Here is a 13,716-nt window from a genome sequence, read left to right on the forward strand (position 1 = left end):
AGTCAAATATGGCAAACACTAGTTATTCAATCTAGGTGATGGGCGTTTGCTGCATGTCAACTTTGCTATATATGCTCAAAATTTTTCTTAATAAAAAGTTTGAGGAACCACTCACTATAAAAGCTATAGATCAGGAAAAAAGAAACTATAGAAACTAACTGAAATATATGCAATAGCACTCATTCAATGAAGTAAAGAATGTTTTCTTTAAATGCACAGACATTAATTGGCCATGCCTAAGAACATAAATTAAAATAGATAAATTGTCATTGTATACAAAAATAAATTCAAGATATACTGATAAAATTAAGTGTGTAAAATAATAATTTTTTTTTTAAGTTTATCTATTTATTTTTGAGAGAGAGCACATGCAAGCCAGGGAGGGGCAGAGATGGAGACATGGAATGTAACACAGTCTCCAGGCTCTGAGCTGTCTGAGCCCAATGGGGCTCAAACCCACAAACCATGAGATCATGACCTGAGCCAAAGTCGGAGGCTCAACCGACTGAGCCACCCAGGCGCCCCTGATTAATGTGTTAGAATAAATTGGAATAAAACATTTGCATAGCCTTGGGACTGGATAATAGTCCTTTTTATTCAGGTTAGGAAATTTGGAAGTCAAAAAGAAAATAACACATATATTACCTACTACAACAAAAAGTTTTTAAGTTTTTTTACAAACTTTTTACAATTTTTTTTTTTTTACATTTATTTATTTTTGAGAGACTGAGAGAGACAGAACACAAGTGGGGGAGGGGCAGAGGGCAAATGAGACACAGAATCCAAAGCAGGCTCCAGGCTCTAAGCTGTCACCACAGAGCCCGACGCAGGGCTCGAACTCACAAACCACGAGATCACGACTTGAGTCAAAGTCAGACGTTTAACCAACTAAGCCACCCAGGCGCCCCCAAATTTTTTTAAGTTTTGATGTAAAAATGCCATGGACAGAGGAGATACGGATGAAATATTTATGATTTTTAACAAAAGACTAAGAGGCCTAATATTTTAAAAATTATAACAAACGGATGAGAAGAAAAAAAGCCCAATAAAAAATGGGCAAATAACAACATGTAATTCACAGAAGAGGATACGCTAATTTCATTAATAGATGTAAATATTCTGAACCTCAATAGAATAAAAACTCCAGGAAGGCAGCAGGGTCTTTGTTTTTGTTCACCGACTGTTTTCTGGAGATCACAAAAGTAGCAGCATGCTAAAAAGCTTTCCGTAAACATCTGCCAGCTGCTGGCCAGATGGATAGGTGAATGGAAAAATGCAAATTAAAAAGAAAAAAAAAAGAAACACCATTTTTTACCTATCAAAATGACAATAATTAATAAGGCTGTTACATTCAAAGCTGGAAAAGGTAAAATAATGTCTTTATTAAAATTAAAAATACAACCTTTAATTGAACCTTCAGAGGAATCAATTCCACAGATCAGCAACAGAATGTGCAAATACAGGAAGTACACGGAGATCCGCATTCTTGGTGACACCATAAAGCTACAGACAACCTGAATGACCCTGGCAGAGAAACAGTTTATTACATCATGGTACACCAATCATGTGGAATACTAGATGGCTATTAAAAGGATGTGATCGCTGCCATTCTTGATGCTGAAGGATGGACGTCTTGTGAAAAAAGTCAAGTTGCAAAGTGTTTACTAACTAGTGTGTTTAATGTGGGTGAACATAACATGTAATCCGGGCACCTACATAAACGAACGTGGAGTAAGAAGTAGAAGGACACATATCAAACAACAGTGGTTACGGCAAAGCAACAGGATTCGAGAGGTAAGATGCTATGAAACTAAACTTGTTGAATTACTTGAATCCTACTCATCTTACAACTAAAGCTGAGACAGATAGCACCAGTGCTTCTTACGATGAATAAAAATCCATCAGTGATACGGTTTTTGTTGTAATTTAACATGGAATGATGGCTACAGGCCAATCACTAAATTCCCAATGTCAATAACAGTATCTTGCTATATGGGATAAAAATAAGAAATATGCATCATGGGGCGCCTGGCTGGCTCAGTCGGTTAAGCATCCGACTTCCGCCCGGTCATGATCTCACGGCTTGTGAGTTCGAGCCCCGCGTCGGGCTCTGTGCTGACAGCTCAGAGCCTGGAGCCCGCTTCGGATTCTGTGTCTCCCCTTCTCTCTGCCCCTCCTCTGCTCATGCTCTGTCTCTGTCTCAAAAATAAATTAAAAAAATTAAAAAACGTTAAAAAAAAAAAAAAAAAAGAAATATGCATCACACACAGTGCTGGATAGGAGATGACCAGAGATGATCCAAGAAAAAGCCTCTGGCCAAGCAGAGGCTAGTAACTGTCTTATCTTGGATACATCATTTTACTCTCAGGAGGCTCAGTCTCTTCACCTGAATTGTGCCAGATAATCTTTAAGATTAAGGGCTAAAACACGCTGCTTCAGTACCTTCCCTTGGCATTAAGCGAAGAGAAGAAAACAAACACAACAAAACAAAACACACAAACAGAAAAGTTATTTGATTTCATATAAAGTTCAATAGCAAGATATTGAGGTTTACCCGTTAAAAATTTGAATTCCAAGATTAAACATCCAATTCTGTGAGATTTATTAAATATATACCGATTCTCATGATCTTTATTTGTTTAAAAGAAAAAAAAACTTAACTGTTTGCATGAGGGGAAAAAATGGGAATGATCAGCATGGAAAATCGACATTTGGATCTTCTTAATAAAACTTCAGGTCAGACATAAATGAAGTTAAGCAAATATAAAATATCAAAATGATAAGTACTTCTGAATCTGAAATGGTGGTAATTATCTAATTATATGAATTAAAAGTTAAAACCATTTCAAAGGAATCTTTGATATTAGATGAAAAGAGTAGAGAGAAAATACTGTCCACTTGAATGAACGAGCAAGTGAGAAAGAACATCAGAACTTTGAGAACTAACTAAAGATTTAGCCAATGATGTGTCTCAATGATTACATACAAGCCTCAAAAACAAATGACTAACCTCAAAATCTGGTACTAATCATTAACAATAACAATTATATTATCATCTAAGTCAACCTCTATATTAAAAAGAATAACAGCCAAAATAATTGGTACGGGGTGATTTCAACAAGAAAATACTAAAAAGCATTTCTATTGACAAAGAATAAATTTCAGGTTTGCTTATTTCCAAATATTCTATTTTTCTGAGAATCATATTAGTTGAGCTTTAAAATGACTGAGTTATGGATGCTGAAAGGTAGTGACCATCCCTGTAGATTATAATCTTAGATCTAAAGGATCTAGAAGAATTCTTATTTACCCAGTGACATTAGTGCGGGTGGCTGTACAGCAAAGTGCTTTCTGTGCTTTGCCTACTTATTAGATGCATGACACTATGCAACTTAACTTCTCCAAACCTAAGTTTACTCATCAGTAAAATTGGGATAATAAAGCACGGAATTCTACGGGGTTTGAGGTTTAAACAAGAGAATATATGTGAGAACACGAAAACTTTTTTTTTTTTTTTAAATTATTACCTAAAGTACTCTAGAGATACAAATATTTTAAAAAACCAGGTTCCATCAGTATATTCTAAACCATGAACCCAAAAGAAAACATATTTACCTTAACCCCTATTTAAAAAATTTTTTTCAATGTTTATTATTATTTATTTAATTTTTGTGTTTGTTTATTTTTGAGAGAAAGAGAGGCAGAGCATTCGTGGGAGAGGGGCAGGGAGAGAAGGAGACCCAGAATCCGAAGCCGGCTCCAGGCTCTGAGCTGTCAGCACAGAGCCCAATGTGGGACTCGAACTCAAGAACCGTGAGATCATGACCTCAGCCGAAGTCGGACCCCTAACCGACTGAGCCACCCAGGCGCCCCCAATGTTTATTTTATTTTTGAGAGAAAGAGACAGAACATGAGCAGGGGAGGGGCAGAGAGAGAGAGAGGGAGACACAGAATTCGAAGCAGGCTCCACGCTCTGAGCTGTCAGCACAGAGCCCAATGTGGGACTCGAACTCAAGAACTGTGAGATCACGACCTAAGCCGAAGATGGACCGACCCTTAACGGGCTGAGCCACCCAAGCACCCCTACCTTAATCCCTATTATGAAGTTATAAATGTTATTCAGAAAAGGACTATTTAGAGGAAATCATTAAAAAAAAATAATACATAAAGGAATTCATTTTATCCTTTTATCTAATTAGCTAAGCACAAAGGTAACGCTGACACTCACATAATATGGGTTTCTATAGCAATAATATACTGGTATGGAGCAACCCATGACCCTTTGTTTGATTCTCCTTGACTTAAAGGCCACACGATTACAATGTGAGTAAAACAGGTTGGCACCCTGAGCCAAAGGACAGAGAAAAACTAACACACACTAAAGATTAAACACAGGTCCTATTGGCTTTAATTAACTGGATAGGATACTTTGCTAAAAATAGTACACATCTCTTTAATCTTGACATATATCTCTGAGAAGTTACTTAAACTCCAAAACTTCAAAAGTAGATTCAGTAAGGACTCCAAAGAAATTCACTTATCTTGGCAATCTTACTTGAAAGAATATTTGTTAAACGCAGTGGACTTTGATGGGTTTATTCAACTAATACATATACCCCTCCGCTACCATATTCCTTTAATAGGAACTAAACATACCTATCAGTATATTATATGCCTAGAAGTAGCAAACGAAATGCTTAGACTGAATCCTCATTATTCCATATAAACTTATGAGAAAGAAAGTGTATAGTCTAGAAAGCAGAATACTTACAGAGAGAGACAGGGACAACCCAACCTTCAAGTATTTCAAAGTATCATGTTGACAAATAATTAATCTTCCCTGCTTAAGTTACAAGGAGGCAGAATTTAATGCAATGTAAAATAGAATTCATTTATTCAGAACTGAATTTGGCTGATAACCTTTCTGGAGGACACTGTGCCACACTGGAAGGAGAAATCCCTCTATCTTCTGAGTCAGTAAACTTGAGAAATTTATTCCAAGGAAATGATTGCAAGAGATGTGCTGAAAGATACCCATAAAAGCCTAATGGAATTATTTATAACGGCAGGAAATATTGAAAGCAACCTAGATATTATTTAGCTATGAATAGTTTTCAGTTAATAAATTAGGATAATGAGAAAATGCTCCACGTAGAATACTAGTAAGAAAAAAAAGGTATACAAAAGGACATCACGAATGGTGCCAATTCTGTCCTCCTCCTAAGAAAATGTGTGTGTGTGTAAGTTTATATATATGTAAATTATTGGAAAGTAATTAGAAGAAAGTTCATCATAATATATCAATTGATTATCCTCACATATAGTGGTATTGTAGGTGGTTTTATTCCAAATTGTAATCAATGTGCATACATTATTTTAATCAGATGTTGAATAGTCACCTATCAGGAATACTGTGAAAGGGACTGCTACCCTTGAACACTAAACTGAACCATATGACCAATGTCCTCTCTAATGCAAAGGTTCTTAAACTCTTACGAAAACTTTCTATAACTAATCTAAAAATCAATAAGCCTCTGCCAAGAACAGAAAATCTAAAGTTAAATTTTCAAAGGACTGAGAGCCAAGAAGGGCATTAGTTTCGGAAGCAGTATCAGTATCTTCTGGCTAGTAGCTCTTTTCTTAGGTAGAGAAACAGGCAGTGAACCTAAATGAGCTGGGGCAAACAAAAGCAACAGACAAAAATTTGCAGGATGAATCTGCAATTGCCAAAAGGAGGAGGATGAGAAAGAGGACAAGGAGGGGAAGGAAGGAGGAATGAAGATCTCGTCCTCATTTTTATCAAAAGAGCCACTGCTTAGATGGATGATATAATCTGTATGAGTGATTAATGCCTATGATCACAAAAGCTATCTAGCATTTTCGTATCTGGTAGGACTACAAACCAGAGAAGGTGATGTGGCATAAAGGAAATCTGTTTCCTTAAAAAACAACAACAACAAGACACTCTGATCTTATCAGTTTAATTAACATCAAAATTAAGTAAGCTTTTGTAGGTAAACTACAATCTCAATTTTCCTCTAAGGAAAATAAAACATGAAAAGCAGAGTTAATCATAAACCAATGAATGGCTTAGATTCACAAAAATGTTAAATATTATCACCATGCATTTCACGTATTAATCCATTTTAAGTTAAATAAGACCTGAAATCACTATTGTATCATATATCAGAAATCTATAATTCAAAAATCAAGACAAAAAAAATCCCCTTTGCAAGTAATTCAAGGTAGCCATATGTTACAAAAGAAATCACAGAATTGTCGTATACTTTTTACCAGAGATAAGAATGCATAATAGACAATGTCATGTAATAGGATATGATAACTAACATTTGGATGATAATATATTCCTATAACAAAGAGAAAATAATTAAAACACTAAAGTGTAAATTACCCAAAATACCAAGAGAAATCATTAAGACATTTCTATTTCAAAATATTTACCTATTTATTTATATGCATAAGAGTATATGTAAAGAGGTTATATGTTTATATATAGATATATAAGTGTGTGTATATATCATCTTTCTTGCTAGTTATATGGCACACTAAAGACAGCTAAAATGAAATATTAATGGTATTTTTTCTGCATTGAGAATATCACATGACTTGAAATTAATGTTTAGTTGTATAGAAAGGTCAAGAGAACACAACTTACAGGACCTGGTCAAAATATACAGCTTATTTTTCCTTTCTCTATACTTTTAATAAAAAAGCTATAGGTAAAAAGGGGAAAAACAAAATTCTGAAGATCAGGATTTTCCTACCAGTTATCAAAAACAAGGCACAATCTGTTCTCTCAAATTATAACACACATACACACACACACACACACACACACACACACACGAAAGAAAAGGAGAAAGTAGCTAATGTCCTTTTAGCATTAAATATTTACTTATTCTAATAGGATTCATTCTACCAAAAAGACCTGGCAGAAAGTAGCACCTGAAAAGTACTCGTGGCTTTCTTATTAGAATATGAAAAAAATACCCATAAAAAAATTTAAAAGATAAACAGTATGACAGAAGCAGTTCTAATATGATCAAAGAATGTACTATGTGTTTGTAACTTCATAAAAGCTGTTTTTTCCTATTTATTATTATCAAATCCAGAAACCATTTTTGAGGCAATTTCACTTGACCACCACCCATTTCCTATTGTGACAAATGATTCAACATCCAGTATCTTCAACCATTTTTTCAACCCTGAAGTATTCAAGACTCACTACTAGATGAACGTATAGAAACGTTACATAAATCAGTATTTCTTTAACAACGATAGCACCTGAAAATTAAGAGCCAAAATCTGAAAAACCTGCTCTCTCCTTAAAAACAAAACCAAAAAACCCCAAATCGAAAGATTCCCTTAAATGTCTCCCTTGAAAAATGGCATCTGAAAAATGAATACACTCAAGATACACTAATTCACAGGAAACAGCAATAGATCCCATTTTAAAAACGTTTTGGAAAAGGCAGCACGTTCCTCTGTGTGTTGCAAGAGACGCCCCAGACCTGCAACCATGCTGCAGTCATGAATAAACATATTCCTCCCAAGTTCTAAGTATGTGTGTCCACATCAAGGGCGTGCGGCATGCACATCAGACTGGAAATGGATTTACATTACCTCCAACCTTAGGGCCACCTGCTGAAGCAGGCTTCCTCGCGCTGTTGACAGGATTTCCGGATGTTTTAGGTGCAGGAACCTTGAAGGCTGAGGCAGCTGCCGATGGCCTATTTCCATCCACCGATTCCTCATCATCAAAGCTTTTATCTGCACAAAGCATGAGAAAAATGTATTTTAAGAGAACTACGCCCTGCTCCATTTCCCACAAGACTCAAAAATCAAATAAAGCTGTAAATAAAATCATTACTTTGTAAGAGAGAATACAAAATAAAGCTCCTTTGAATAAGCATTTATATACTGGCCAACACTATCTGAAATAGCCCAGTATTATTTACAGCTCGACTGCAATATTGTCACATTTCCTACCTATACATGAAGGCAAATCATCAAACCAGATATATTAACCCTGATCGTGAAAAGCATTTTTCATTTTTCTGCTACTCATGTAAGCATTTTCTGCCAGCTCCTCCCATAGTATCTCTTCCAGCACACCCTGCCTTATTCCTTACACCCGGATTTTGCAACTTACAATCACAGATCCGTTTGCAAATCAGTCGCCTCATTCCTCTGAAAGCGCTGAATTTCCCTCACCCTAGGATGCTCCCAATGGTTCACATGGCCAAATACAGTAGATCTGGTACTAAGCAAAGATTCTATCAAAAATAGACAGAAACAACCACAGAACCACCACTGAGGTTTGTGCCGGCATTTTTCTTTCTCTTCCCTGCCCTAGGTGCTGTAACAGCCAATCAGCTACAAGGTGACATCATCTTATGGCAGCTACTGCCAGATGAAAGGTAAAAATTCTCCATATATTTAAAAAATTATCTATGCAGCTGTAATCCTCATTCTTTACCTAAATTTCAAAGGCTTTCAACACAAAGGTTTCTAAACCTAAATTTCTTTTCTCCTATTCAATTCATAAGAAAATTTATACAAATATAACATAAGGTTTTATGCAATATTCATTCTGCTGGGGTGCTTATTATTGCATCAGTAAAACATGGAATATCACAGTGCTCATTTCTGTGCATAATTAACTCTCTGATCTCACAATTTTGCTATTTATTTAGGCCACAGAAACCAAACTGAACAATCTGTTTTCATAAATGATTCTAAAATATTCTCCCCAAAGCTCCTTTTAGAATATTCATTAATGACCACAATAGTATCATCTCCTTGTATAATATGAACCGCGCCTCCCCCCACCCCCCTCCAAAATCACAAGCTGTATGCATTTTACTTGTCTGCGAAGACGGTCTTCTCTAGGACCCTGCACAAACCAACCACGACAAACAAGATGGGCGAGGCAGAACAGCAGATTTACCACAGGCTTCGGATCAATAATGTGTCAGAATCTTTTCCTTTCAACTTGTTCCCCTCACCTATGCAAATACCCAAATCAACTAGAATGAAATCATTACTACAGAGGGATACTTCAACTATTAAATATATTTTAAAGAAAATACACCAGACAAGTGGTAAGACTGTTGAATTTATCTGGAAAAAAGAAAATCAAATAGACAAACCAATATGAAGCCACATTTCATTCCATCAAGTTTTTTTTTTAATAGCATAATTTGTAAGAAAAAACTAAACTGAAAATACTATCTTCAAGTTAAAAGATAGATATATTTTTTTCTTTTTTAGCATAACACTATTAGAGAGCCAGTCTGGATAAGTTAAAACCTGTGCTCTATATTGACTGCTCTGTAAAAAACACTAATATGATCCTCAAAAAACTTTATTTTACCACCACCATGTAAAAGAAAACGTAGCCAAGAGAGACAGAGGAGACACACAGATGTATAGAAAGATAGGTACTAAGACACTGAGTAGCCAGAAGTTCCCATGGAAACAGTGTTCTGTTCCTACACACACAAGAATCGAAGAGAGTAAATGTCTCTTGCCACTTAAAAAAATTTTAACTCTTAATTTTCTCAAACTATTGGGAAATTAAATTTTAACTTAAAAAAAAATTTTTTTTAATGTCTTATTTATTCTTGAGAGAGAGAAAGAGAGACAGAGCATGAGCGAGGGAGGGGCAGAGAGAGAGAGAGGGACACAGAATCCGAAGCAGGTTCCAGGTTCTGAGCTGTCAGCACAGAGCCCAACGTGGGGCTCGAACTCACGAGCCATGAGATCATGACCTGAGCCGAAGTCAGACACTCAACCAACTGAGCCACCCAGGCGTCCCTAAATTTTAACTTTTTTTAATCAAAAATAAGGTAGACAAAAGTATATAAATTGTAAGTCTGCAGTTCGATGAATCTTCACAAAACAGACGTGCAGTGTAACCAGCCTCCAGACCAGGAGATCATTATCAGTATCCTTTACACACCCTCACTCACCTCCCCGAAGTCATGACCACCTACCAACGCTAGTCTTGACTCATAGCCACATTGTCAGCTCTACCCATTCTTGAGCCTTCTCTAAAAGGAATCATACGAGAAGCTAGCTTCTTTTCACTCAATATACTATTTGGGAGATTCATTTTCATTGCTTATAGTTTTCTAGGGTATAAACACACCACAATTTAGTAATATCCATTCTACTGCTGATGGACTTTTGAGTTGTTATCAGCTTGAGATGATTATGAAATAGCGCTCTTAAGAGGTAAGCAAATAAAGTTAAAGAGGCTTTGGGCTTTTAAGCATTGTTGTGGGAGCAGTATACACATTTATTTTTTACTGAATAAGTCAAAGATGCACATTATAACCTCTAGGACAGTGGTACAGACCGGCAGCTGAGCATCACCTGGCAATTTCTTAAAAATGCAAATTCTCTGGCCCCAACTGAAATCTAATGAATCAGAAACTCTGGAGATGGGGCCCTCCCAGTGACTATGATGCATGGTCAAGTTTAAGAACCAGGAGTTGGCAAACTTTTTCTATAAAGGGTTACATGGTAAATATTTTAGGCTTTGTAAGCCATACATGAATCTCTCTGTGCGGCTACACAATACTTACGCTATTGTGGTGCCAAAGCAGTGATACATGATATGTAAACACATAGGTGTGGCTGCGTTTCAGTAAAATTTTATGTACAACAGGAGGATGGCTGGATGTGGCCTGCAAGTGAATTTGCCGATCCCTGCTAGGGTAACCACTAGAATAAGAGTAAATGTATACATAGATAAACTAATACAAGAAAAATTCAAGAATCTAAATAATTGAAAAGAAGCAGGAAAGGAGATTAAAAGAAGATTAAAACAAGTGGATGAAATAGAAAAAAAAGATAAAGTGGCAAAAACGAAACCAAATATATCAGGAACTACCTTAAAAATAAATGAACAATACTGCACTTTTAAAAATAGGTTGCCTGTACAAGATATACTTTACAAAGCCACATAAAAGTTAAAGGTAAAATGACAGACTATGGCAAATACCAATCAACAGAAAGTTGATACAGCTACTCTAATTTCAAACAAGGCAGTTTGAAGAAGCATTACTAGAGGTAGAGACTTTTAGTAAGGATAAAGGGATCAATCCAAAAGGGAAAAAAAAAATCAGGACTCTAAATTTTTATGGACCCAGTAACATAGCTTCAAATACATAAAGCAAAAAAGGACGTATCTACAGAGGGGAATTTTTTTTTTTTTACCACTTCCAAAAATGTTATACCTTTTCTTGACTGTAAGCTAAAAGAATTCATGAAATGAATCCATCATCACAAGTCCCCAAAGTAAAAATGTCTTGTAATTTATATGGAAATTATAAATATTCTACGCTTAAAAATATCTTCTTGACTGTAAATATTCAGACCAAACCAGTTCTGGTTCTTCCTAGCACTTATCACCTCCAAAAACAATAGACGCTTTTAAGAGTGAACTAGAAGTTGGACTGGAAGTGGGCAGAAATGTCGTCCTGTTTATGCCATAACTCCATCACTCCTACTCCACACCTCTGCCCTTTCAGAGCTTATTCTCAACATAATGTCCTGAACTGAACAAAATCATACCACCTCACTGCTCGAAACCCTCTTGGGTCTCCATAAGAAGGTCTATCAGTACCAGTGCTCCAAAACCTGGGAGATCTTATTAGATACTACGTGCTTCTCTCCAATGTGATCCTACTCACTGCCCTCCAGCTTCTTCTCCAAACCAGCCCCACCGGTCTCCTTGCCAAGACTCATAGGAAGGCCTCTGCACTGGTTCCCTCCGCCTCGAACGCTCTTCCCTGCAGAGCCACCCTGTCTACTCACCTCCTTCAGGTCTTTATTCTTCTATCGCTTTCTCAATGAGCTCTTCTCGGATCCTAAAATTATAAACTTGCCAACATCCCGACACTACCAATCTATCCCTACCTTCCTATTTTCTCTCCTTAGCACTTACCATCTATATATTTTATTATCTGACTCCCCCACTGAAATGTGTTATTATTAGAATAAGAAGTTGTCCATTTTGTCCACTGCTATAACTCCAAATGTGGAACGATGCTTAGAATGACCCTTCTCATAGTAGGAAGACCTTCAGTCTCCAGGTTATTGAAACACAATCCCGAAGGCAAACAACTATAAACACTGAACAGATATTTGAGAAAAAAATCTTGTTAACAACTAAGTATCTGACAAAATCATAAGAAATAAAGGACAAAACCAGTACATATGAATTTCTATTTTGAAGCCTTGGGGGCAAAGGAAATAGAATTTGAAAATCCACATAAAAAAGATACAGACTCTAATAGGAGACTCTTCCCATCAAAAGCTGGTTTACCAAATGACTATACTCTCAAGGTTAAAGTGAATGGTAAGTAAGCCCTTATCTTCTTACAGTCTTTTATTCTGTTCCAATGACTCTCAAAGGAGAGCAATAGAGAAGCAAATCAAATGGAGTACTTCATTAAGGTGAATCGCTTAGACCGTCAAGACTCTCCAGCCCTCAAACTTAGTTGGCTCACATTGGGAGTGCTCCTACTCCCAAGCAACAGCCAAGGCAAATGCAAAATTTTCCTGGAATAAAGTCTCTGGCCTCGCATTATGTGCACAAATCATTTTCGAAAGGTCACTTGGCATGGCAGGAAACAAGACACCGTGAGCAAGAATAAGCAGAAATAGACAATAGGAACAGATCCACTAAAAATCCTAAAATTATCAAGCACAGACCATAAAATGCCTATACTTGAAAGCTTTATTAGAAAAGCTTGAAAATAATTTCAGGGATCTTTTAGGAAGTTCAAAAAGTGACAGATTTTTAAAAGCAACCAAACAGAACTTCTAGAAATAAAAATACAATAACTGAAATTTAAACTCAGTGGGCAGGCATGACAGATTAGACACAGCTCAACTGAACTAGAAGATAAATCAAAAAGAAAAAATCACCTGGGCTACATATAGTAGGTGCTTTGATATTTACTGAATAAATAAAAAAGGATCAACTACAGAAAGCATGATTACTTTGACACCTTTGCTCTCACTCCAAAAAGACATTGGTATAGTTTAGTGCCGAACATCATCAAGAGGAAGAATTTAAAAGTACTAGAAGATAAAAACTAATAAAGTAGCAGGTTGCAGTGGGTATGTGTAGGATTGAAATGGAAAATGAGAGAAAAAGAGTAGTGGTAAGAGTAGAAGAAAAAGATAGGGATAATAGATGGGGGAGGAAGAAGAGATGATAATAGAATGAAGAAGGGGAGGGAAGTGAGGAGGAGGAAGGGTGGGGGAGAGGACAGGTAGGCAGAAATAAAAAGCAGCCCAAGCAGAATAAGGCTCTACCTTTTGTTGCCTTCATCTAACACCAGGGTACTGTTCTCAGCAAGCACGGAGAGATTACAGGCCCACAATCCCTTAACTGCAATGCCTGAAAGCCAGGAAGTTCTAAAAGTCCAGCTTTAGCGTGTTGTTTTTTTTAATTCCAGTGTAGTTAACATACAGCGTTGTATCAGTTTCAGGAGTACAGCATCGTGATCCGACACTCCTATACATTACTCAGTGCTTACCGCTGTAAGTGTACTTTTAACACCCTGTACCTATTTCATCCTCCTCTTCCCCTCTGGTAACCGTCAGTTTGTTCTCCATACTTAAGAGTCTATTTCTCGGTCTGTCTCTGTTTTTTCTTTGTTCCTGTTTCTTAAA

At 36.5% G+C, this 13,716-nt stretch overlaps 1 protein-coding gene and 1 long non-coding RNA gene across 8 annotated transcripts in view; one reads left to right on the forward strand and one right to left on the reverse strand.

Moving 5' to 3' along the window:
• Window positions 1-13,716, reverse strand: part of CLASP2 (cytoplasmic linker associated protein 2) — a 180,103-nt gene that overhangs the window by 115,747 nt on the left and 50,640 nt on the right. For all 5 annotated transcript variants that reach the window (XM_049629088.1, XM_049629086.1, XM_049629087.1 and 2 more), the window contains one exon: window positions 7,645-7,791. In XM_049629088.1, the coding sequence (XP_049485045.1) occupies window positions 7,645-7,791 (147 nt within the window). The remainder of the gene's footprint in view (window positions 1-7,644; window positions 7,792-13,716) is intronic.
• LOC125921468 (uncharacterized) overlaps window positions 1,373-13,716 on the forward strand; it is a 79,930-nt gene continuing 67,586 nt past the window's right edge. For 2 of the 3 annotated variants that reach the window (XR_007457437.1, XR_007457436.1), the window contains exons 1-2: window positions 1,373-1,794; window positions 8,378-8,441. This is a non-coding gene — a long non-coding RNA (uncharacterized LOC125921468). Of the gene's footprint in view, window positions 1,795-8,377; window positions 8,442-13,526; window positions 13,585-13,716 lie in introns of all 3 variants that reach the window. The other variant, XR_007457438.1, reaches the window with a different exon arrangement.

This window comes from Panthera uncia, chromosome C2 (assembly GCF_023721935.1).
Source record: "Panthera uncia isolate 11264 chromosome C2, Puncia_PCG_1.0, whole genome shotgun sequence".
In the NCBI taxonomy this organism is placed as follows: domain Eukaryota; kingdom Metazoa; phylum Chordata; class Mammalia; order Carnivora; family Felidae; genus Panthera; species Panthera uncia.